We start from the raw sequence: 25,230 nt of genomic DNA, 5'->3' as shown, positions 1-25,230 counted from the left end.
TGCCAAGCAGTGCCCCTCTACTGCTCAGAATGTCAACCTGAACTACTACGAGACCCTCGCAGGCTCGTGTTTCTACCCAGCCCATTAACCGCACCGAAGATGACAGGCCAGCGATCCACTTCCCAAATCCCCCGAGCACCTACTGTTTTGGCTACCTCACCCACCCGCGGGGCGCTCAGGGAGCCCTCCCGCGCCCACGGGACTAGCTGAAGCCCAACGCTGGCCCGCTCAGCCCCCGCCAGCTCCTGTTGGGCGAGGCTGAGCGCCCGAGTGGCCCACACGGCTTCCCGCCCCCCGCACGGAACGGGGACCACGACATCCAGGCCTGCGGCCGCCCCCCCACCCCCCCTCCCGTACCCAAGACGTAGGAAAACTCGCTCGGAAGAGCGCGGCGGGGCCTGGAGGCAGGCGGCGGCCACCAGCTCCCCTCAGCCCAGGCGGGGCCCGCAGCGGCCGGCCCCGCCGCCCCCGGCCCACGCCGAGCCGGGCCGGCGGCCGCGGCTCCGAGGGGCGGGCGAGGGTCCCGCCGCGGCCCCCGCAGCCCCCGCCTCCGCATGGCGCGGGAGGAGCCGCCGGGCGGGCGGGCGCAGGCGCCGCAGCGCTCGGCCGCAACGCCATGGCCGGCGGGGGGCCGGCCGCGTTCCTCGGCGCCGTCGCCTGCCTTTGCTTCCTGGCCTCCGCGGCTGAGGGCTTCAAGAAGAGGGGACCCAGCGTGACCGCCAAGGTGACTCTCGCCCGCCGGTCGGGAAGCGTCCCCGGCCGCCGGCCTGAGGCGAGCCGGGATCGGTCGGTCGGTCGTGAGGGGCCCGCGGCGCCCCCGGAGCGGGTGTTTTTCCTGCCAGCTCCGCGCTCGCCGCCGGCGGTTTTGGGGAGGGGGGGCTGCCTTTTACCCCGGCTGCATGATGCAAAGCTGGTCCCTCGCCGACTCGCTCCTTCACCGGCCGGATTGCGGGCAGAAAGGAGGCCCCCTCGGGGGCCGGGTTTGGATAAAATACCTTAACTTCCGCGGTCGGTGAGAAGCGGGGGTTTGGTTTTGGTTTGGTTCTTTGACGCCGTTGGGCATGCCCCCCTTTCCCGTAGGCGCTGGCACACCTCAGGCTGGCAGTTGGCTTACCCTGCCCCGGGCTTACCGAAGCGGGAACCTTAACATTTCGGAATCGCACCCCTGCTCCCGTGGGCAGCGGGGGGGCTGCGCGGCGGTGCCCGCCCTGCGCCGCGCCGCCGGGTTTTCACCACCCCGGGGCTCGGTTCTGCCCCCCCCCCGGCCCCCTTCTCAGTTCTGGTGCGGGGGGTGGGATGTTTCGTGCGGCTGCGGATGAAGTAAGGGTGAGAGGTTCCTGCCGCCGGGTGCCTTTCCAGCCGGGCTCAAGAGCGAGTTCCGTGCTCCTGGGGAGAGGTGCCCGCACCCTGGACGCGTGGCAGGGCAGGGCAGGGGCAGGGCTGCTTCCCCTGGCACAGCCTCAGCTTCCTAAAACGCGGCCCGTGCCTTTGTCTCTGAACTTCCATTGCCACCGCTGTCTACAGCCGTCTGCAGTTTCACTGCCGTGGACACTTCCTAGCCACCGAATTGGACTTCGGGGAGGGGGCTAAATCTCATACGCTCGTTTTCTGGCAGTATATTCCAGCTTAATTATGTGTAAAGTACTTTGCTTCTTCAGACCTTCTGCCCGGGATTTCGTTTTATGCTCATTTCTGATCTTAAGTTCTGGGACAGAGAGAATTGCAACTCCCAATTTTCCTTGTCCAAGCCAGTCGTAACTTTACAGAGCTCATCAAATCACACCAGTTTTTATCTCTTCCAGCTTGCAAGATTTTATTTAATCTTTCTTCACAGAAAAGGTATTCCAGGTTATTGAGCACCTGTGCTGTCCTTTACCGTTCTGGGTTGGTTTTATCATGCTGTGATAGAGAAGCCAGAATGACATGTGGCACTCAGGATATGAATGCACAGTACAGATGTATACCAGGGCTTACCCATTTTTAATTATTTCTACCATTCATTTTCCTTCTCTGACCTTCACAAGCCCAGAGCCAAACTTTTCATCAAACTGCTCAGGGCAACTCCAGATGTCTTTTCTGAGTGGTAGCTGATTTAGGAACCCTTGTTGTGGCTGTATAGTCCTCTTCCACATGCAGTATTTTGCATTTATCAGGAGTTCCTTTGTCATTAGATTACCTCGTTTCTAAGAATCATGAGGTCTTTCACAGTCAACTTCCCTCCCCCTCCTCCCCCCCCCCCCCCCATAATTGAATACTTTTGGATTTTTTTCATTTTGATATACACTGTCTTGTGTAAATTGCATATAAATATGTTCATGAGAACCATCCAGTCTTACTGGTGCACTCTTTTTTTTATTTCAGTCTTGAAACACTTACTGCAAATTGCAAATAAGATTAAATATTTATATAAATATTAATAAGACTGCAAGTTTATAGTATTTTATTTTCTTTAAGTGTTTTTGGTGAAGAATCTGGCCAAATGGTTTTTGAGATTTGCGACTGCTCTTGACCAGCTCACTATTGTCCACAAGCTTATCGACTTTCCAGAGAACTTGAGGAAATATGCTTAAGAGAACATGGCTTCTCTATGCAAAAATGGCATCTAGGGCTACCAAATATTTATGTATTTGATTTCCTGGCCAGAAATATGCAGACACATTATGTGGTGCATAACTAGGAAGCGCAGGGCTTTCCAAAAATCACCAAGTGTGTAGCACAGGTATGTGGAGTGCTAACAGGAAGCCCAGAACTTATGGTTTGTTCACAAACACAGAATAAGCTGAAGCAACGCTTCTTGGAAGTACTGGGTTTGCTGCTTAGGTGAGCAGCTCTGCCATGAATGAAGCCCTCTGGTTGGGTTTACAATATATGATGGACTTGTCTCCATATGCTCTGTGAAAGTGTTTGATACTACTATCTGGGGTCATTGTTTGGTAGTCTTGGTTGTGTTACGTATATACGGATATATATTTTAGGCAGTCCTTCTACTAGGACAACATTTCCAGGCAAAATAAGGTGCATTTAGAAAACGTAGGCAGGCAATACCCTTTACCTAGATAACCCTGGCAGCAAAATTCAGAGACGTGTGTTTATAAAAATGCTAAGAAGTTAGTGAAAGTGTGCTATTAATACTTTGAGAGCCACACATCTAAGAAGTATGTTATTTAGTGCCAAGTGCCAAGGAAATGAATGAGGTGTATCAAAAGGAATTTTATTTTCTTTATAGAGCTTTTATAGCGTTAGCCAAAAGTTCAACAGTCGAAACCACATGGATGATCAAGAAACGGTAGAAAAATTTAGTAGGAGAGCGTGAAAGAGGCATTCACATTGGAGAGACTGTGGTCATTTATTATCATTATTGGACTAATTTCTTAGTGCTACAGACAAGTAATATTTGGTAGAATGCCACAAGGAACAGCAAATACCACATCATAGGAATACACATTGCTGTTTCCTAGAAGTTGTAATAGTCTTTATGTAACTTTTTCAGAACTTCAAAATGCCTCATTTCCTGACAGCTGTTCCTATTTTCAGTAATTGTTGGAACATTTTTGTACGTTCAAATATGCATTCATATATTCTGAACTATATTAAAATGCTTTATAACTCATTTGCCTTTTTGAAGTTGCTTTTTAGCAACATCTATGTTGAAGCTTTTATGCAATCAGCTGAATAATGTAGCCTAGTTATTTCTCTATCAGATTTGAATTCATATTTAGGAAAGTGGCTCCTTGGTCAAGCGTAGGATTTTCTTCCCACTGCTTGCCAATTTAATGAAATCTAGGCTTTTGCCTGTTTTTAATCACATACATACTAATGCCTAGAAGAGTGAAGATTATGAGTGGATAGAAAACTTTTGTTTGTGGGGAGTGTCAGTACTGTAGCTCCTCGTTAGTGTTCACACTGGAATAGCATCACTCTTCTTTCTTACTTTGATATTTCATCTTTTCTGTACAGCTTTGAAGACATTCCATGTCTGGGAAAAAACTTCTTGAATGCTACGTTCAAACTTGTGATACAGCAATTCCACGGAGCTCTTAAAAGCAATAGGAATAAAAATGTGTAGTCACCAGTTCGCAAACAGTTTTCTGCATAGTATGAAAGGATTTTTTGTAAACAGCATCTTCAGGAATTGAAGCATACTGTTAATATAGATCAACGAGAATCAGTTTCTTACCACCTTAAGCTTTCAAAAGCTTGGCCTTTTTGTTGTGCTCATGTTTGTACTACTTTTCTTCTCTTCACAAAAATGTTCAGGTGTTCTTTGATGTGAAGATTGGAGACAAAGATGTTGGCAGAATTGTAATTGGATTGTTTGGAAAAGTTGTCCCAAAGACTGTGGAGAACTTCATTGCACTGGCAACTGGAGAAGTACGTTTGCGGTTTTCTTCCACTGTGTACTCAAGTTTGTATTGGGAAGTAAATATTTGTTAATGCTGTTTCAGTTGTGAACAGTCAATCTTAATTCAATGGAACCTGTGCCACAGTGCCATCCCCAAGGCTGTGCACTGGTGTGTGTCTTCTCAGGTCTTTGTAATCACGAGATGTTGGATATCAACCACCTCAACCTGTCCCTGCCATGCAGACCTAGCATGTAGAGGTACTGTGGTCAGATACCCATCAGATAATGACAATGGCTTTCATCACCTGCATAATACCTGCTTTGTGGCAGTGCAGCCCAGCTGTATTCATCCACATCTCAGTTTGATTTGTTTCTTGCCAGTATTTGTCTCTGGTGGTGATACATTCTGTGAAATCTGGCCATTCACCACACGCGTATTTCCATATGACTGTACAGAACTGGATGTTACATTCATTTAAAGAATTATTTCATTTTCGTAGAAAGGATATGGATACAAAGGAAGTAAATTTCATCGTGTGATCAAAGACTTCATGATTCAAGGAGGAGACTTTACAGCTGGAGATGGATCAGGAGGTAACATGCTTAGTATCTTCCAGGTTCCCTTTCCTTTCTTCAGATATCTGCTGAAAAGATGGGCAAAACAGCATACTCCCTCATTCTTTCAGCTAACATAAATGAAAAAAAAACCCACATTTGTTGACCATCTAGTACTTTTCCAAGCATCCTGGAACATAAGCCACAGTTATTTGGATTACCTGATTATAAGTATGTGTAGAGCTTCCTTTATCCTCAATTTTTGCAGATAGCTCTTTTCTGTCTGTGACTTGTACCCACTCAAGAAGCATGGTTTTGTGTGGTGGGCGGGAGCCACGTGACCAGCTGAGCTGCTCCTTCAACATGCTGTCTCCAAAAGATGGATGTCTCTGCCCTTCCCCTGCTTTGGCTTTGCGACAGCGCTCCTTCCCTGAGCCACTCGCTGATTGCATGTGTACGTGAACCAGTTCAAGTCATCCAGCAGAGAACTAATCTGTGATGGAACAGTGTAAGCATGTAGAGGGAAGGCACGTGGCGAAGGAGCTGGCTGTCCTCTCTGGCCTCAGCTCAGCCAGTTCTCTGGAACTTTCTGAAATGTGCTATGGGAGGGAATTTCAGAAGAGGGGTAGAGAAATTAGAAAATTAGGGTCATGCCCTCTCCCCTTTTTTCTCTTACTAAATTTTAAATCATAAACTTACTGGTATTATGAGTTCAGGCAGTATGTATCACTTCTCAGTCCTGAGCCTCTGGAAGACCAGCTCAGTCCACTGAGGAGGGCAATCCCAGTGCAGCATCTCTTGCATTGCATGCATTCTGGCTTCCAATTTCTTCTCTTCCTTTACATGCTCTTTCTTCACGTGCTGTGATTTGAACTGTCTGCATACAATGCTAGTAATCTCCCCACTAGGACAAAATGGAAAACACATTCATTTTCCTTGCAGCGAACAATGGGGAAGGCTAAAATACGAAAGGGAGTTTTAGCATTAAAGGTAGGCAGTGTTTGTTTGCCTGCTAATACTCTTCATTGGGATGGTATCTGGCACTGTTGAGAGCGTTGTCCACATTATGCCAGGCACTGTACAAATCAAGAATGAGATAGACAGCCTTCTCTTCTCAAAGGGATGATGGTTTAAATATAACTCAAATGTTTTATCTTCTGAACTATTTTAGAAACATTAAAATTGTTCTGTAATAATTGTACAAATTCACACTGAATCATTTAGGCTGACTTCTGTATGTTCTTCACATTTCTAAACATGTCTAAAGCAATTAGTAGGAGGAAAAGTTTTAAAAGTAAAGGATAAAATTGTCATAAAGCTTGGAAACCTTATTTTTAGTGGTCATAATTATGTGATTTAGATTTGTTGAATAAAGTGAAGTATACTATTGGTAAGTGGTATATGTAAACAGGACCTTTGAAGGTACTTAGCTTGCTTGCTAAATTCAAAGGATAAAGCATCATCAGCTTTAAATATTCTCTCCTTACATGTGGTGTTTTAGCTTATCGCTTTCTTTACACACAAAATGCTTTTAGTGACGGGATCACTGATGATGGAACAGTGATGTTGCTGTGCTTACTCAAACAATGAATCTCCAAGTCCTGAATTTATATGTAGTTTTTTCCCATTTTTGAACAAAAAGGTGAGGTTTTTGTTTGATTTTTTTTTTTTTTCCTAAAGTTTGTTTATTTGTTTCATAGGAAAAAGCATATATGGAGAAAAGTTTCCAGATGAGAATTTCAAGCTGAAGCACTACGGAATTGGGTGGGTTAGCATGGCTAATTCTGGCCCAGACACCAATGGATCCCAGTTCTTCATCAGTGTGACAAAGCCTTCCTGGTTAGATGGAAAACATGTAGTATTTGGCAAAGTCCTTGATGGAATGGTAAGCTAAAAGTAGTGGCAAGATTAATCCAAGAAAATCTGGACAAATTCTGCTGCTTTCTATGTGTTAGTGTAACTTACACCGTTGCAGTTCGGAACAATTGAGTGTTTATCTAATATGTACATGATAGAAAATGATTGTGAAGATCCTGGAGCTGGATGATTAAGAACTGAAGTAGCAAATGGTGACTGCAGAAATGGAAACTTAAATCATGCCTTTGGCTTTCATTGCTCTTGTTTCAGACCACTAACCACTGAAATCAACACTGACACGTTTACAGATTAGAAATGGAGAAAGTTGACATCCCCCTTTAACTAATGCTGTTAGCCATGAAATAATTATGTTTCTACAAGCTAAAATATAATTCTGTAGCATGTGCTAGTTATGGATAACAGTTTCACTGTTACAGTTTTTAGAAACAGGTGAATGTGAAGTATACAAACACATGTATTTAGATCTGTATAAAAAGAAAAAAAATTCTAGTCAATTCACTCAAACTGTACACAGCTGCAAAACTGATCAAAGGCCAAATAGAATTTAAGTTTAAAAATGGAACTTCCAACTGATGATAGTTTTAGGTCTGGTTTTCCTTTTAAATTACTCCATTTAATCTGTATTTTTGCATGAATGGAGGAAACATGAACTGCTGCACTGACCAGGTCTTTGAGGAGTTTGAAAACTTCATCAGACCACCTGTCCTCCACTCCCACATTCATATTGAATGCAATTCTTATGAGCTACAGTAATAGCTGAAATTTTTGAGGAGACTTAGACTAGTTTAGTTAGATTAATGGGCAGATGAACAAAGCCAGATAGTCAGTGTTCCTAACTAAATTCTGTCCTTTAAAAATATTAATTAGTTGTCTAGCGTGAGGCCAGTGGTTTACCTGTATCTGTCTGTCTGGAGGGCATGGCACCACACTTAAAATCTGTGTGTGTGTTATACTAAAGGTAAAAAGAGTCATCAGGTTTCTTGAAGCAGTTATGCTGTACGATTAGAAAAATAATTACTGCTCATCCTTTATGATCTCTGGATGCACTTTCTGCTCATAGGCTACAGATAGACCCTGTATGTGCTAGGTCGATCAGCTGGTATTTTCAGTTGCCCCTTCATAGTATTTTTGTTGGCCGAAGGTTTTTATAGAAGGGCAAACAGCCTTACATGTGCTTCTTTCAACTATGTGTGGACTGCAGAGTAGCACAACTGCTAATATGGAAAAAAAAAGCATGTGGGAACTCAGAGGCATAAAGTTTTTTGTTCAGGAGTTGCTTAATGAATAGTAATGCTAGGAATGTGTTTACCTGGTACCAGACTTGAGCCACTTGGCTAAACTGAATTTTTTTTTTTAATTAATTTTTTAATTTATTTTTTTAACAGTCTGTGGTGCACTCGATAGAACTTCAGCAGACAGATGAGCATGACCGGCCCCTTCAAGACTGTGTGATTGTGAACAGTGGCAAGATAGCTGTAAAAGAACCATTTGTAGTTGAAGTAGGTGACTGGTGAGGCCAACAGTTAGAATGAAAAGTAAAACTTTATCACTCTTCTTTAAGGCCTGTTTGATCTCAATGATCCATTGAGTTTTCTCCTCAAAACATATGAGGCTATATTTAGACAACAGTTATAATTTGCCAAATACGTAAAATGTATGACCATTTCTGTAACAACTTGATGGAGCTGTCACTCGTTGAAATTCAAGACATAGCCAGCTGACTCCCAGATCTTGCAGAAGAAGTCTTTAATGAAAAATTTTAGAAGTGCTTCGATTTTTTCAAGGTTTGAAATACAGACATTTTGTTCTCTTTGGAAATTTTTGTGATATTTCCTTCTGCCTTCACAACTGAAAGTATTATTTTCTGTAACAGTTATCAGCATTTTAAAAAATGAAAAAAAAAATACAGAAGCATTTTAAATAAATAAACTTTGATTTCAAATAAATACTTCATTAAGAGCTTTTTTTATCCTCTCCTGCCCCACCTCCCTGGCCTTTTTTCTGATCTCAGTTGATTCTGTAAAATTTGCAGGGGGTGCTGCTTTCCAGGAAACGAGGTTGTAAGGTTCGAGTAGGGTTGGTACCTTTCTCTAATCTTAACAAGTCAGATAAAGTCCCTGCTGTCTTTCAAAACACCACAGTATTCAGATACAATCCTATAATCAAGAAAGAGCAGCTCTGCCTATTGTTAAATAAGATCATCAGCTAGAAACTGATAAAAACAGAAGAATCCTTGTGTTACGGCACAGTGAATTTTATAACACCTAGCTAATGTTATTTATGATAAAGCTCAAATGCTTTTTCTTGAAGTATTGCTGTATGTTAGAGATGCAACTTCAGGTTCATTAGTTTTGTAATGCTTCTTAAATAACTTAAGTTGACAACTGGTAGCTTTTAAAGAAGGTCAGCATAAGTTACCATTTAGAGACAGCTGTGTTTGTTACATTCTTTATTGTTACATAGTACTCTACAGGGAAGAGATGTGGATTTTTGTCGTTTCCAGTGTTTTAGTTAGAACTTGAGATCGAAGAGCTGATGCCAAGATCTGATGAAGGCTTCATCCACCTGCACACCAGGCAGCACGCCACTTACTTTTGTAGTGACCGGTTCCCTGAAGGGTGTCCTGGAGCCCATGTGAGGTGTCCAGATTTTGAGTGTCACAGGGGACGAGCCAGTACTACAGGACAGACCTTGTTGGTACCTAGTGGCACCCCCCTCGCAAGGAAGCATGCTGTGGGCAGGGATTTACTTCAGGTCCTCCCAACATGTCATTTGAAGGTATAGGGGTGCTTCTGCTGGCTCACTGTCTGCAGCCCTGGGGGAGGGTAAATACTGACACTTTTTTCAGAGACCTGTGGAAAGGTTTAAGACAGAGCTAGAGGAGAACTTGCTGAGGGTCTCTAAATTTACCTTGTAGTCAGCAGTCAGGCTTCTGTTTTACACCTGTTCATTCTCCTACTGAAGTAATATTCTCTGAAAAGCAGCACTGGGAAGCAGTGTTAGGAGGCAAAAGCGGGAATACCCCGGACTCCTTCACCCAAATAGCTTTCTGCTAGTAGCTGAAAGCTTTCCTGGAGGTTGATCCTGCAGACAGCACAGTTCTGCTACTGGAACAAGTGCTGCCATCAGAGGCCTACCTTTTACACAAGTCCCAGCTTTTTACCATTCTCAAGCAGCTTTAAAACAGATGTAGTAGTCTGCAGGAAGCGATGTGTGTATGTCCAGGATCAGACTGCTGTTTGTGTCTAGCTTTGCCATTCCTGCTTTTGTGCAACACTCCCTCCCTCTGATGAGCCCAATGATTTGCTGGCTGTTGAAACACACCGAGTTTTTTCCCCAAAGACTTAGACTCTTAGAAGCCTAGCATGTTCAGATAGCATGGTGCTGAGAGTTTTAAATGAGGAGACACACAGGTATTTTCTCATGCTTCAAGTGGAGATACCTGTGAGACCCATCTCTGATGACACAAGCTCAGAGAAATGCACAAAAAAATACACCAAAGCAGTATATTCATATTCTAGTAATTTATTTTGTCATGTCAGTAATTTATTTTGTCATGTCCAGTAGCACACATACAGATTTCCAGTTAAATATGAACAAATGTATATAGGTATCAGTTTTAGTTTTGTCATTTTACTGCTTTATCATATTCTTGCTTTACCTTACCACAGAGTTGTAGGCTCTGTGACTTGTATTAAGATACGACTACAGTCTGCAAGTTGAGGTGAAGAGTAACTATATGCGCAGGTTAGATGTCATAACTAAATGGAGATGCATAAATGCCATGTAAAACCTCCTTGTAGATAAAATAATTTCAACCGAAATGTAGAAAACTTCCTGAGAACGCTATGTATTTCAGAATGTGGAAGCGTGTTTTCCAGTAGAAACTCTCCATATACCTAAACTGGCTCTTTTCCAACCTGATATTAAGGAGCAGATTCAAAATAATTTAAGAAAAATTAACAAAACACTTTTAAGTTGTTCTCCATTTCTTCTTGCTTTATTTTTTTTTTTTTTTTGTCCATTTCTTACACATTCTCTTCAGCACTTTAAATCCATCCACTGCCAGCAATGGGGTATGTGCTGGGAAAAATCCTGGTGCAAAAAGGTTTAGTGTAATTTATGACAGAAGTTACAGAAATAATTAGTAAAGCTTTCAATTCTCTTCAAAGGTTAGTGTAATTCAGTGTATGACTTTTAGTGTTAAATAGTTAGAGCATGTCAATATATAGAAGGTATAAATAACTTCAATACTGTTGTTTCCATATCGCCATTTTTTAAAAGCAGCAATTGTAGTGACATTGATTTCATTTAAAAAGATATAATGCTTGAACTTAAACCAAGGTTCTGCCTCTTGCTTCTGAGCTTAATTTTCACATCACAGAATTTTATTCCTGTTACTTCTGTTAAACATAACTCAGAGACTTGCTTCAGGTTCTTCTAGCCACGCACCACTTCTACCTGAGCAGTAAATGAGGATAAAATATTCCATGTAGAATGCCTTCTATAACTACGTTGGGAAAGTCATCTGAAAAAAAAAGAAAAAAAACTTGCTTTCTTATCTATGTCAGTACAATATAAATGTTTTTGTGAAACTTAACTAGGTAAGGCCTTGTATAATTTGGGTTGCTGCATCACTCAACTGTTCCTCCGTGTTGGGGATGTGCTATTAGTAATGCTGTTTCAGCACTAAAGCCACTTTAGTGTAGCACTGGGCATTGCATGAATGTGCTGCCAGATTTGTAGCTTATTGATTTAAAGGGATGTTCTAATACTTAATGCTGCTAGGCTCCAGCTCTTTATCTGAATCTTTTCTCGCAAGGAAGATGGATTACACTGGCAATTCAATTTCTAACAAAATCTCAATATACTTGAAGAAATTCCAAGATTGCTACTGGGAATACTTCAAAGCTGTTTTTCCATTGTGGTTTACAGCCATGTTCAGACTGATAAGACTTGAGGATGCCTGTACAAACAGAGATGATTATTTGAGACAGGAAAATTTCAGGCTAATCAACGTAAAATGTGACGTGTTACAAAAATTCATCCTGTGATATCTGAAGGAAAAAACCTCCCTATGTTCATAACACAGATGTAGTGGTAACTGACACTTAAATTTTCATCTTATATTTAGCATTAATTACCTGATAAAACACAGTAGTAGATCCATGCAGAGGAATGGTAGACGATGTACATTACTAAAGTGAAAATACTTTTCAAATGCACTAACTCCTGTGTTTTTAATGAAGGTTTTACTTAAGTCACTAGACATTAAGAGTATAAATTTCTGATCACATTTTATGATCTTGAAATTGCTAGTACACTAGGAAATTGGTTTGCCTAGAAGAATGGACTATTTCTGATACTGAACTTCCCACACTAACCAAATCCTTCTTTCACCTATCAGCGTACAGGACATGTAAAAAGGGGAGATGCAACTTTTATAAAAGTCATTAGATACTTGATATATTAGATCACCTAATGTTGGTGGGAATTAGGTTTTGCCCTTAATTCTTTTGCTGAAATATTTTTTGAGGTACAAATATTGAGCAAAAAGCAGATTTGGACTCTGTAAGAAAATAAATAATCCTTATTAGCTTAAAGGTGTGATAGGTATTAATAAGATGATTCCAGTGTGATTAAAGATGTTACAAACAGGTATTTTAGGATGTTTCAATGAACTGCAACCTCCACCATAAACAATACATGCATAATTCTCCCCAACTTCTCATAGTAAGTCATCATTATTAATTAGTTGTTAATATCTTGAATCCAATAATGATTCCTCAAGTCCTGCAAGCTCAGCTATTCCCAGTCACCCTGGTAGAATAACCCTATGCTGTTGTCATTAATGATATTAAAAATACACTTGAAAGGGCAATCTGATGCTTTCCTTTTAAATTAAATGTTGCAGTTCCAGCAACCAGTTTTTACTGGTTCTTCTATACCATACAGTATGCATAGGAAGATGACTACTGATTAAAAAAATGATACAACTTTACATCATCAGATCTACTGTGAGGCTTTGTTGCTTAAAAAAAATCAAGCATATTAATTTAAGGTAAATGTATAAATACACCAAAGCACAGTCTTTCAGATCTGATACTTACATAGCTTAAACAATCAACAAAATAATTTTCAGAGAAGTGGAAGTAAATCTGAGATTCCATTTCTTAGCTCCTGAGGTATCATTTTCAATTTGTAGTATTTTAGATTTTTCCTTCATTTTTCTCCAAAATAGTATATAATTTCTGCCCCTCCTCCCCCTGCCAAGAAGTGGCCACCTTACAGAAAGTCATGTGCTCAGGTACTAGGACTGTGTTAGATACATCATGAAAAAGTGAATCTGAAAATTGATGAGGTTTGTAACAGTGAATCTTATTTTTGGAAAGTTGTCTTGCAACTCAACAATGCTTAAAGTCCAGTAGTTAGAATAATGGCAAGGGTATATCTTATAAAGAAAAGTAAGAGTGCAATGAGGGGGGAAAAAAAAAATTTTCTTTCAGTATTATGTTCCAGAAACAACTATTTGTTTCATTAAAACACCCACAAATACACAATTTCCTGGTTTATGGGAAGATATTAACACAGGCATTCCTGTATCCATGAAAGACTAACTCCACTTCTGATCCAAACAACTGTCACAGTTCACCTTCTTCAAAGAGTACATACAATGAATAGTTACTTGCTAATGGACATTTACTTTTGGTAATAGTTTGAACAACCTTGGCTGCTTTTTACGAAGGAATCAAAGTCTATCAAAGTAAGAACTGATCCAAGTGAGAAAATTTTAGAAAGCTCATCTATATTTTCTCTGTCCTGCGAACTAAAAGAAGAATGAAAGGCAATGGTAGTTGTGTAAAAACTTTGCTTCCTTCTAACTAGACTTGAGTCAACTAGTAGAGTCTCTAGACTTATGACTTGGTTTTCTTTTTTAAACTACAGCTCACATTCTGATTTGTGTTTTAATTCATTAAGTTAAAGAGTAACTTGCAAATGAATTTCATGTTTTAGGGTCTTCAAATATACAGAATATTCACCTGCCATGTGAAATTCTAAATACTGTGTCAAGGCCAAATCCTGAAAAGTCCTTTGTTTCAGATGTCATTAATAACGCCTACTTAATATTTAAACGTCACACATAAGAAGAAGCTTTTATCTTAATCCAAGTAAAGCACTACTTAAAGAGTAGTTAGAAAATTCATTATAAAGTTCCTAATGATTTCAAGAAAAGGCAGCTTAGCTTTACTAGGAGTACACATTAAGAAAGGAAGATAAATAACATCACAGAACTGCAAAATCTTGAATAGAAGTCCTACAGCAAAACCTTTCAGGTCGGCTGGAAACGTTAAGCACTGTCTTAATTTTTCAGGATAAATGTACGTGAAGAAATACATTTTCTCTCTCAGGAATAGTGTGGAATTAAATGTTCATATCTTACATCCTGCTCTTGAGGAATCCAAGCTTGCAAATAAGAGGAGCATTAAACGGTAAGATTAAGACATGCCGTGTGGCTCACTAAATGCCAGTATCAGCAGCATCTGGACCAACTTTTAGACAGCACCCTGTGGGTGCTTCTGTGCTACTGTTGCCACTTGGGTCAGGAGTGACCTCGAAAAGTGACCATTTCCCCTTACTGTGCTTGGGTTCATCAGTTTTGTGATTTGCAGTCCAACCTCAAATGGGCATTCAGTCCACATGACCAGACTAATGCTAAGTCAAAAACTAAACGACCCTGTAATGTGTCTTGTAATGTGGAACTTGGTCACGCAGGACCTCCGCACTCCCTGTTCCACTCTAGAACTACAACTTTAAGCTCAGTAAGACTCCATAGCATCAGTACTGTTGGGCCATACTACTAGTTAGAGTGGACAATGCCTGCAAGAGAGACTATTCAACCCTTTCAAAATATGAGCCTGGTCCCTGTGGTTTTGAAAAACAGCTTGAAAAGACAACAGAATCACAGAGTGGTTGCAGCTTGGAACAGGTGACTGGCAGTCCTCTGGTCCAAGCCCCTGCTCAAGCACGGACGCCTAAAGCCAGCTGCCCGGGACTGTGTCCAGACGCCTTCTGAGAGTCTCCAAGGAGGGAGACTCCACCACCACTCTGGGCAACCTGTGTCAGTGCTTGGTCACCCTCACAGCAAAAATGTGTTTCCTGATGTTCCCGATGTTCTTGTCCTGCCACTGGGCACCACTGAAATGAGCCTGGCTTTGCCTTTACACCCTCCCTTCAGGTATTTGTATGCATCTTGAGAAAATCTCAAGGAAGTATACTTCCTTGGCTAAGAAATTACAAGCAAACAAGTGTTTTTACCAAAATTTACTCTTCTAAAAAATTTCATTATTTTCAAGGCAGCTCAAGAACCTGACTCTTGTTTTCAACACAGTATTTTGTAAAATCAGTCAGAATGCCAAATTAAAAAAAAAAAAAATCTTAATTTGCAGCTCTGGGAGAAAATTCTCCCTTGAAAGTATATTGTATTTTTAATACAAAATTTAGTAGAAGTAACAGTTCAAACAAATAAAATGACAGAATCAGGAGGAACACACTACTAAAAATGGTATTTTTTTTTTCCTGCACACATTTAAGACAGAGGGAAAGTTCTCTGAATTAATAATTAAAAGAACTTTTTATAAAAAAAAAAAAAGGGGCTATAACAAGCTATTTCAAACACTCTTTTGAACCATGTACTAAGAGATGAAGGCTAATGTAAATGTCCCGTGAAACACATCAATTATATTTAAAGTATACATTCCTTTTTTTTTTTTTTTTTCCCCCTCGAAAGAGCTCTAGAGGTTATAAATGATAAGAAAGTAATAATCCAAATGGAAATACAAACATGCTTGCAGTAGATCGACTGGTGTTTAGGGAAAAAGCACTTACAAAGGACTGGGCCTCTAAGTTCAAATCCTTCATGCAAAACAGCCCAAAGGGTCAACAAGAAAAGAAAAGCAATGTTCTTTGTCTTTCATTTTGAATTCTCAGTAGATTTGTCTGAGAACAACTGGGGGAGAAAATTCCACCCTTTTATAAATCACCCACCCCACTTAGTGCTTTAATGGTTTCTTACACAAGAACTATTGTTTTATTGGCAGGTTATTAGATTTGGACCAGTGTCATTTGACTAGACTGGTATTAATAATAATGTGGTTTATGCGGTGCAGGGTCAGATCAGTAAAGCGCTGTTAACAGATGACAGGTTTGATTACCGTTGGCTTTAGGCAAGACATATGGATCCCTTAGGAACAGCAGTACAGGCTGGTGGGACAGTTTGCTGGAAAGGTCAAGAACAGGGATGTCAGTATCAAGGGACAGCAAACAGAATATTCTACAAACTAGCTTTGATAAAGCGAGGTGGTCGAGCTGCGCAGGAGCCATGCCAGTGCCTTTCTGCACACCGGCGCGGCCCAGAAAGGGCAGGCTCCATCTCCTGGGAGCAGAGCTCGCTGCTCCTCAGCCACACTGTGAAACCATCAACATGAAGTTGGAGGTGAGGGGGCTGCATCCAGGAGGGGTGGCTTACAGCTTCTTTGAGACCTCTGGATCCTGCTCTGCTCTCTGGTACTCGGTGTAATGCAGGCTACAAGATCACATATAACCAAGCTCCGTGGTCTACAGGCTCTTCAGGCCACCAGACTCAAGATTCACCATGTTCTTCCAGCCCCCAAAGCGGTGGCTGTACACCTCACCCATGGAGAGAAAGTCCCTGGAAGCCTCTCACAGGGCTGTGTCCCACCCTGGCCACAGCATGGACATGCTCCCCCAGCCAGCGCCAGCCCTCTCCGCGCTGCTCTGTGCATTCATGTGCAACCAGATCCATACAAAGCTCTATCGAACACACAGGGAAGAATGCAAACCTATGATGCCTTCTGCTATGTCTTCTTGCGATGAAAAATACACTTCAATGGGTAAAACACATTCCCAGAAATATTTCAGAGCTAGCAATATTCTATTAGGGTTTTGTAAGAAATTTCTTAATAGAAGCACAAGGATGCTCAATTCACACTACAAATGGATGGATCTAGCACAGCCAATGAAACTAGCCATAGTATTTAACAAACACATCTAATTTTAATGCTAAACCACTGCTATATTGTTAACTGAAAGGAACAAATACAGTAAATGCCAATAATTTCAAGTAGTTTATTACTCTGGTGTCCTCGAAAGAGAGGAAACAAGCTCACCTCGATTCTTCAGATTCTGTTTCATCAAAAGAGCTGCAAGTAAAGTGAGAGGGAACTTTAGTTACAACAAATTTAACCCTACAATAAAAAAAAGACCCAAATCATTTAAGAACTATCACAGGGAGCAACATTTTTCTGGTTGGAAGCTACATAATGCAGTGTGATGAAAAGAATGTTGGAGATCATATAATTTTACAACAACTACTACTTGGAAATGACAACATCCATTTTACTGTAGCAGATTCACAAGCTTCTCTATCTATCTATGAAGTGATGGGGCATAGTCCCACTGAGAGTATTGGCTGATGTCATTAACTACAAGTGAAAACTACAAGTCTGTTAGCTTCTGAATCACTCTGGAGACTGCTCTGGGCTGTAGACACCTCTGAGTGTAAGAGGGCCTCAAAATTAACTCCACTTTTTTTCAACTCGCCTTCTCTCCACTGCAGATCCACACAGCCTCCCCCAAAGTGGAAAAGGGCCACTTAGCTTTCTGAGGAGCAAGTTCTGGTAACGCTGCTGGACTATCAACTACTTCAGCTTGCACAATAAAATAAATTATTCTCCCTACAAAGCTTATAGCTGTAGATGATAAGAGAGTTTCCAGTTACACTGCTTGGGTATTTCTGTAGTCATTACACTCATCATGCTAAGATACCCTTCTCCCACGCTATCAAGAAGAACCCTTCCCAGCAGAAGGGCAATGGGGCCACTGGGGTAGATGTCATCAGAAAGGTGAAAGACCCCATTTTCAAACATACAGAGAGAGATCATAAAATGATCACCGCATTAACTTCTATTTTATGCAGATACTATGACCACAAAACACATGTAAAGGCTTTCTATGCAACTTTAGTGAGTGTTTATGAATATTTTACATTTCAATAGATACTTCAAGATCTATGAGAAAATCATATTTTTCTCATCTAAACTCTCTTTTGCTTTCCAAGAATATTACATTAAAACTCGCTTCTGTCTTTGAACAAGCTGGATTTATTTTACCACCTTTTGGCGATATATAAACATACTTAACATGAACCTAATGCCCATTTATTTTATAGTGTTAAGAGCTGGCAGCAAGACCATTTTAAGTCAATGGAACTGCATCAGAATTGAGTGGATATGGGCCCTTTGGCCTCCCTGTATTTTTCAGTAAACGAGAGCTTACCCACAGCTTTCTGCTTTTGGCAAGGTAGGTACATGGCGAACATTCAGGAAATCAAGAAATATTTTAGGGAGCTCTTCATTTTCTAAAATGACTGTCTGTAAAAAAAGGAAAAAAAAAAAGCACAATAGAAACACAAAATTTTAAAATATTTTAGATATTGCACACTTTTATTCAAGCTACCAAAACATTTCCCACTTGCAACGCTTTTCAATTCTCCATTTTTTTTTACACCTACTTTGGAGTGCTTCATTTCAATAAGAAAACTAGTTCTTAATGATCACATATAAATACATTCAGCTTATGCTACTACATTCTTTTTTCACCTGCCACCACTGGTGCCAAACTAGATGCCCCTGAAGCACAGATGTCCGATTCTGAAACTAAGTTACTGGCACACTCATTCATGAATAAATTTCCATTTATTTAAAACATAAAATAAAGCAGCTACAGCTCAGTGCTTTCATGCTCACCTCACAGAAGACTCGTGTCTGGCATATCAGTGGAAAAAGGAAGTCTCCACTTTGTGCAATTTTATTAATGCATACTTTGGTAAATGCCAGCACGGGAAACTCTTTGCTTGACTTAACAGATCAGCTTACAATGAACTGCTTAACTCTGTGCTGTGACTCCTAATGACAAAGCTCTGACCAAAGAGCTGCTGGCTAGACCTGCCATTTCTTCCACAGCAACGGCATAATGGCAGGACTCCATCCTCCTTTGTTTTTTCACTGATGAGATGATTTACAATTTTCAGTAAATTAATTACAAGTACACTTAAAAATATGTACCAAATAAATGAGATGCTTCGGTGCCTGTTCATCATGAAAAAATGACTTTTAAAGGAAACAATAAATCTCTTGACAGTTTCATAGAAGCAGACCAAAAAAAATCGTTGATCTTTAATTTTCACAAGGCAAACAAAACAGTTCATAAATTCAACCTATGTCTTACCTGAAACATTAAGCCCCTATTTATTTAATGTTCATAGTGCCATACATTCTGATAACACATGTACATCACATGCAAATGAAAGCCACAAGCTCTTTCCTAAAGAGCTCTCCTTCATAAACGCCTGATCCAGAGTGATTGTATGCATGGAAGAAACTTCACTAGATTTATAAATAAAATTACTTGTACAAGCAAATCTGTCCATGTTCATCCTGTTCATTTTCACACCCAATGTAAGAAGAAACAAACCTAGAGAAGAAACAAGTGATGATGGGAACAAACATTACTCTGCTTCTGTTCAGGAGGTAACTTATTAGTGTTCATGTATTCTTTTACATTACAGTATCACTAGGGAGACGCAGTGGTATGTAGATGATAACAGGATCAACAAAAAAAAAATGTTGGAAAAGACATCTAGAGGTCATCTAGATTTTATAGCAGGTTTTATAGCAAATGGCTTGGTCATTTGTGCAATGAAAAGCCACTTAGTGTAAAAATTACCTAAGCTGTACATAGACTTAAAGAGAGAAACCCATCTGAAAACAAAGATATTTGAGAACTGCTTCTTTTTTTATATTATGTTTGCAAATCTGAATTCAGAGTCTACATTTCTTCAACAGCTGAGACCATCACTAGGAAGTTAGGAAAAAAGAACAGGGAAAAATGCAGCTTTTGAACTTTTCTGTTCTAGATTTTAATGGATATAACAAACAGGGAGGTCTCAAATGTTGGTGTTGAGCCTTTCAATTCACCTCTATATGAAGATGCTACATTAAAAAAATGCCACTTCATTTGCATTCTGCAAAATCAGCACTCTGCTGCTGCAAAATTTATCCTGTTCTGCATTCAGGTTATGCACAGGAAGGAGGGGTGGGGGTGGATGCATATGCAGAGGGTGTGTGAATTGCATAACAATGTGTATGATTAGCTCAAATAAACCCATCTTACTAATTATATGCAATGAAGAACTGCAAAAAGCTGTATGAAGATGTTTAAGGGCATCCAGTGCTTACATTCAACCTCATACTTACACCTCCTGACAGCTTTTTCCAAAAGTTGAGATGCCTGCTGAACAGAACAGTGATTGTCAGGGAAGAAGAGAAGGATACATCACAGTATAAATGGAAAACTTCCGACAGCTCTTACAAACCTATTTGTTTCTACCTCCACTCACTCCAGATTAGTATGTTATTCTATTTTTTTTTTTCATGACATGCACCACGTCAACCCAAGCCCTGCTAACCCTGCCTCAACCAAATATATTTCACAAAAAGATGTAAGCAAATTGTGTTTGTTTTAGTGTATTAATCCATATAGTTTGTTAACCATCAATAACTCTGCTTTAGTGATCAATAAACTTGAAAATGTAGAATTTGCAGAGAAGCAAAGGCAGTTTTGCACTGTACTGTATTTTGGATGCTGCCTCTGTTGATTGGGAATTTTGGCATTTCCAGAATTATATGAAGGGAGGAATGACTGCATTGAACAAAGAAGGATTTTTCAACTGATGTAATGTAATGTGACATCCTTTTCAAGGAAATAAAAAATAAATGAAGGTACAAGTTAGTTATACTAATAAGGGGGCAAATTATCTTCTGGCTTGACTTCATTGGCTTTGATGCAAAAAAGGGCCAGCATATACTCCAGCTGTTTAATATACATTGTAGAAACCAAAGGAAAAGAGGAAAAAACCTGGGAACAACAGAAAAAAAGCCAAACAAGCACAGAGGATTAGGTGTGTCTGTCTTACTGTGTTTCCTACCTCTGGTGGTTGCACAAAGTGTAAGTCCTGAGAAAAACGGAAGCATTCTCAACTTCCTATTTAAGTTGTTCAAAAAAATATTCTTAAATCAGAAATAAATGTTATCATAATTGGCTTAATTTACCTGGAACAACCATAACACAACAGATTTTTTACTTCTGACTGAAAACTTCTAAGAAATACATATTTTGCAAACTTCCTGATCTTTAAATAATAGCTAAGCAGAATAGGAACCAGCAGGTAAAGTCCCTAAACCACTATCTGTAATTTGTGATGTAGCATGGTCAACCATAGCCTTTGTTCAAGTGAATATATGCCATTGGCTTGTAAACATGACTACTACCTTGCTTGCTCTGCAATCAGAAACTTAAAGATACATATTTTCAAAGAAATAAAACCCCACAATAACTTTGTTAATAAAGTTAATTTCTAACGCATCTGAATTTTACCAAGATCACAGAAATAAGTTTCAAATATGGGTCCCAGAGTCAGAGTGCTAAGCACACTAATTTTAGAAAAAAAAAAAAAGCATGTATACTTCCTTCCTGAAATAAATAAAACAAACCCCCAAAACTAAAAGACCTAACACAACCTCTGGTAAGTGATTTAAGTGACTCCAGAAATACATTTTTCAAACTCATTGATTTCAGCTGAACTAAGAGTATAAGCACCATAGTTTCTTACAAAATCGTAAAGGGTGTTTATCTGTTACTGTCACAATTTAATGAAGTACTTCGTGCTTCAGGAAAAAAAAAAAAAAACAAAAACACAAGGGAAAGCCTGATGTTTACATCAGCAGAAATGTCTTTTTCATTGAAAGGGTGCAATTATTATTATGTAACACAAATCACAAAAATCCCAATTTTTCTACCTTATCAGTTTCATAAAATCATGTTCCCTAAGGATGTCATTGATTAGTTGCACATGTTCTTTCAGTGACATCTGAAATACTTAATTGTCGGTTATCTTTTCTCCTTCAGCAAGTAAAATATAGTCACAAAATTGCAAAGGGACTTGTTCTGCCTTAACCTTAGCTAGATGCCATCATGCAGTGGAAAACAGTGCTAAAATATCACAGGATAATGCTCTCCAACAAGGGAGACATATAAACAGCATAATGATTTCCCACGAGTTTCCTTTTTAGAAAATTGTCACTAAAGCCAGGGTAAATGGTGACATATCTTCACAGAGGACACTGTGAAATCGAACACTGGCATTCTAGTTAGGTCCAAACCTACTCATCAGCCAATTATAACAGTAACTGAACATCTTGCTGAAAACCTGTACGAGACCACTTTGCTAACCTTAGGAGATCATGCCACGAGAAAGAATTGTTTTCACAGATTTTTATTATTATTATTGTTAATTTTAATGAAAAAGGATTTAAAAATTAATTTCTTACAATCATCTGTCATACTTTCTCAAGGTTGTTGGAACAGCTGTTGGAGGGACAGAAACGAGAGTGGGGAGCTGAGTTACAAGGTTTTAAAAGTCCTTACAGACTTTTCCATTCAATCAGGTTTACTTTGAAATGCTGTACTGTTAGGGTGAAAAAGTTCATGACAGTTTTTCCTCTTTTCACAGAGAAAGATGCTTCACAATACCTAATTCAGTGGTGCAGCTAAGATGGGGGAGAAGAAAATCAATACATTCCAGCTACAGTAAGTAGGCTGGAGTGTCTGTCTCCACTGGGACCAAAACCCACATCTTTTAGAACACTTTAGAGTTTATATTCTTCTATTAACCTGCTTTTCCTGAACTGCTTTACACAGTCCCATGAAATGATAAAAAGGTTACCAAAAGAACACATTAACTAAAAACCAGGTAGATGAACGAACCAGATTTATAAGAGCAAGCTTTCCTTTTTTTAAAGTAATAGCAGGTACAATAATGTTTTATACTACATACTGTGAAGAACTATGAAGAAACTCACTCCCTTCTTCAGTGTTGTTATAGGTTATCAACAAGAATTATTTCTAAATAAGTTGTCACTTAAGTTGTAATAAGGACTTGAGTTGTAGTAAGGACTCTCCACCTCATTACCACCAAAAACATTCACTGATGGGCATTTTTTTAAGAAAAGGAGGAGGTTATCAAACATGCTTAAAACTCTGTATGAAGATATAAGAAGCATGCAAACACACATAAAACAACACAGGAGTGATGCACTATATGAAGTACCAGCTAGCTAACACTCCAGGCTGCATATCAAAGGGACGTCAACGGTAAGAGTGCCATCTACACAGGGGAGCTTGAAAGGGAACAAGATACTGATATAGGTATTATATGCACAAATCCTTCCAAAGAGGATCCATAAGTTACTATCTGAAAATTAATGTTAAGTCTCAAAAGTAAAAAAGGCGCTGAGGGTAATTGTACCTCTGAACCTCAAGACTGGAGAACAGTAGAGAAATTCCTGCACCAACTTTCAGATCAATTTGTTGTACTTCCAGTGAGCTTAAAACTCACCAGACATCGCCTGAGTGACAAATCCATCTACCACAGCATTCTCACGCTAGACAGGGGATAAATGAACTAGTTGGCAGGGAAGCCCGATAGGTCAAATGACTGCTGGATCATTACTGAAAATATGTATGCAGAACTTCATGACAGTGTCTATAAGCTATTAACATTTTTATTTAACCCTTATGCAACATAAATTCAAAGCACTTTACTAATTTTGACTGATTGATAAGTAAAACTTACTACCAAGTAAGATTTAAGGTAACGAGTACTTTAGTTAGAAGGCTAGTTACATTTCACAGTTACAGTTCCAACTAATATTTAACTACTGAGTGCAGAGTAGATTGACTTGAGGCTAAGTGTACAAATATAACCCATTTGATGTGAAAAATACAATATTGATTCTTTTTCTGGAAAACTGGAAACATAATGTAGTGGGAGCAAACAGTGAACATCTCTGCAGCAAAATAGGAGACTAGCCCTAGAAAGATTAGAAACAAAGTGTAACAGACTACAGTTCCTTTGAAAAATAAAAATGAAAGGAAGCAGTCAATATAATTTCCTGAGACACTGCTCAAAGGATTGGAGGTTAAGACAAAGCTGAACGAGAAATGAAGAAATCAACAGAGCAAAAGGAAAAGAAGCAGAAGGGCAGGATGAGTTAATGATATTAAAAAAGTTAGTAGGAACAGCAAAGGCTTTTAAGTAACAGGAAAGAGTAGTACAAAGAGTAAGCAGATCCATTAATGACAAAGAAAGACATGAAAATAAACATTGATATTAAAATGGCTGAAGTATTTTTTAAAAGTCAGTGGACAACTAAGATAACGGACAGTTAACAAATAATTAAGACCACGTCAATGTTGCTGATAACAGGTGCAGGAATACCTTAGACAATAATATATACATATATATATATATATATATGTGAATCAGTAGATCCAGAAAATACACATTCTTGGATGGTAAAGAAATTGGGTTGTTATGCTTGGAAAAGTTTTCTCAAGAGTACAGGGGAAGGTTTGGAGAAAAGCAACCACATTTATAGTCCACAATACAACAGGTAAAGCAGAAGAGGTTTAAACTTGCAGTACTGTTTTCTGAAAGCTTAAAGGAACTAAATACAAATATGCTGTAATGAAAAAAAAACCCAACATTCAGGTTGTAAACTATGACACCTTGAAAGTTTGGAAGCCAGCAGGTTTTCTGGTTTCTTGCACAGTCAGACGCTGCCCTCCTTCTATGCTGATCCTTATGCACCGAGGAGGAGGTCGAATGTGAAAAAGAAGCAAAACCCTGAAATAGTATCTGATCAGGTAATTAAAAACTATTATAAATACTTACTCTAATTTAAGACATATGAAGCCGACACTGAAAATGTCAGTTCTAGATTTGCCAAATTTGCAAGTGTTTCTTCAGTCCTAACACTGTTGCTCTAAATATCAGTGTTTAGTGTGTATTCCTGTCTTCTTAGTATGTGATAGACAACCCTTTCATAGAATCACAGAATCATTTAGGTTAGAAAAGATCTTTAAGATCATAAAGTCCAACTGTAAATCTAACATTGCCAAGTCCACCACTAAACCACGTCTCTAAGCCCCATGTCTACACATCTTTTAAATACCTGCAGGGATGGTGACTCAACCACTGACCACACTGTTTCTGATACCAGCCAAGATGCCATTGGCCTTCTTGGCCACCTGGGCACACTGCCAGCTTGTATTCAGCTGGTTGCGGACCAACATTCCCAGGTCCTTTTCTACCAGGCACCTTTCCAGCCACTCTTCCCCAAGCCCATTGCATGGGGTTATTGTGACCTAAGTGCAGGACCCAGCACTGAGCCTTGCTGAAACCCATAGTGTTGACCTCAGCCCATCAATCCAGCCTGTCCCAAACCCTCTGTAGAGCCTTCCTTCCCTCAAGCAGG

At 39.8% G+C, this 25,230-nt stretch overlaps 2 protein-coding genes across 3 annotated transcripts in view; one reads left to right on the top strand and one right to left on the bottom strand.

Moving 5' to 3' along the window:
- Positions 1-553: 553 nt before the first annotated feature.
- PPIC (peptidylprolyl isomerase C) lies at positions 554-8,636 on the top strand. Of its 2 annotated transcripts, none has more exons than XM_032984080.2 (5): positions 554-724; positions 4,258-4,371; positions 4,843-4,936; positions 6,598-6,782; positions 8,161-8,636. In XM_032984080.2, exons 1-5 carry the CDS (start codon positions 617-619, stop codon positions 8,287-8,289), a joined length of 630 nt encoding a protein of 209 aa, XP_032839971.2. In that variant the 5' UTR covers positions 554-616; the 3' UTR covers positions 8,290-8,636. The 2 variants fall into 2 exon arrangements, with proteins under 2 accessions (XP_032839971.2, XP_042644016.1); XM_042788082.1 differs by lacking the exon at positions 8,161-8,636 and adding an exon at positions 5,166-5,405 and having other exon boundaries at positions 567-724; positions 6,598-6,685.
- A 1,648-nt stretch (positions 8,637-10,284) lies between these two features.
- Positions 10,285-25,230, bottom strand: part of SNX24 (sorting nexin 24) — a 91,654-nt gene continuing 76,708 nt past the window's right edge. Inside the window, exons 4-7 of the mRNA XM_042787985.1 lie at positions 18,131-18,225; positions 16,963-16,995; positions 15,988-16,052; positions 10,285-11,303 (exon numbers count right to left, since the gene is read on the bottom strand). Of these exons, the coding sequence (XP_042643919.1) occupies positions 11,233-11,303; positions 15,988-16,052; positions 16,963-16,995; positions 18,131-18,225 (264 nt within the window). The 3' untranslated portion in view covers positions 10,285-11,232. The remainder of the gene's footprint in view (positions 11,304-15,987; positions 16,053-16,962; positions 16,996-18,130; positions 18,226-25,230) is intronic.

The sequence above is a fragment of the Tyto alba genome, unplaced genomic scaffold, assembly GCF_018691265.1.
Source record: "Tyto alba isolate M040663 unplaced genomic scaffold, T.alba_DEE_v4.0 Super-Scaffold_13, whole genome shotgun sequence".
In the NCBI taxonomy this organism is placed as follows: Eukaryota; Metazoa; Chordata; class Aves; order Strigiformes; family Tytonidae; genus Tyto; species Tyto alba.
This window is presented reverse-complemented; position numbering and strand designations above follow the sequence as displayed.

Coding starts and splice junctions, on each gene's coding strand:
- PPIC (XM_032984080.2), top strand. CDS start 617: ATGGCCGGCGGGGGGCCGGCCGCGTTCCTCGGCGCCGTCGCCTGCCTT. Junction 4,372..4,842: donor TTGCACTGGCAACTGGAGAA/GTACGTTTGCGG, acceptor TCATTTTCGTAG/AAAGGATATGGATACAAAGG. Junction 4,937..6,597: donor AGCTGGAGATGGATCAGGAG/GTAACATGCTTA, acceptor TTTGTTTCATAG/GAAAAAGCATATATGGAGAA.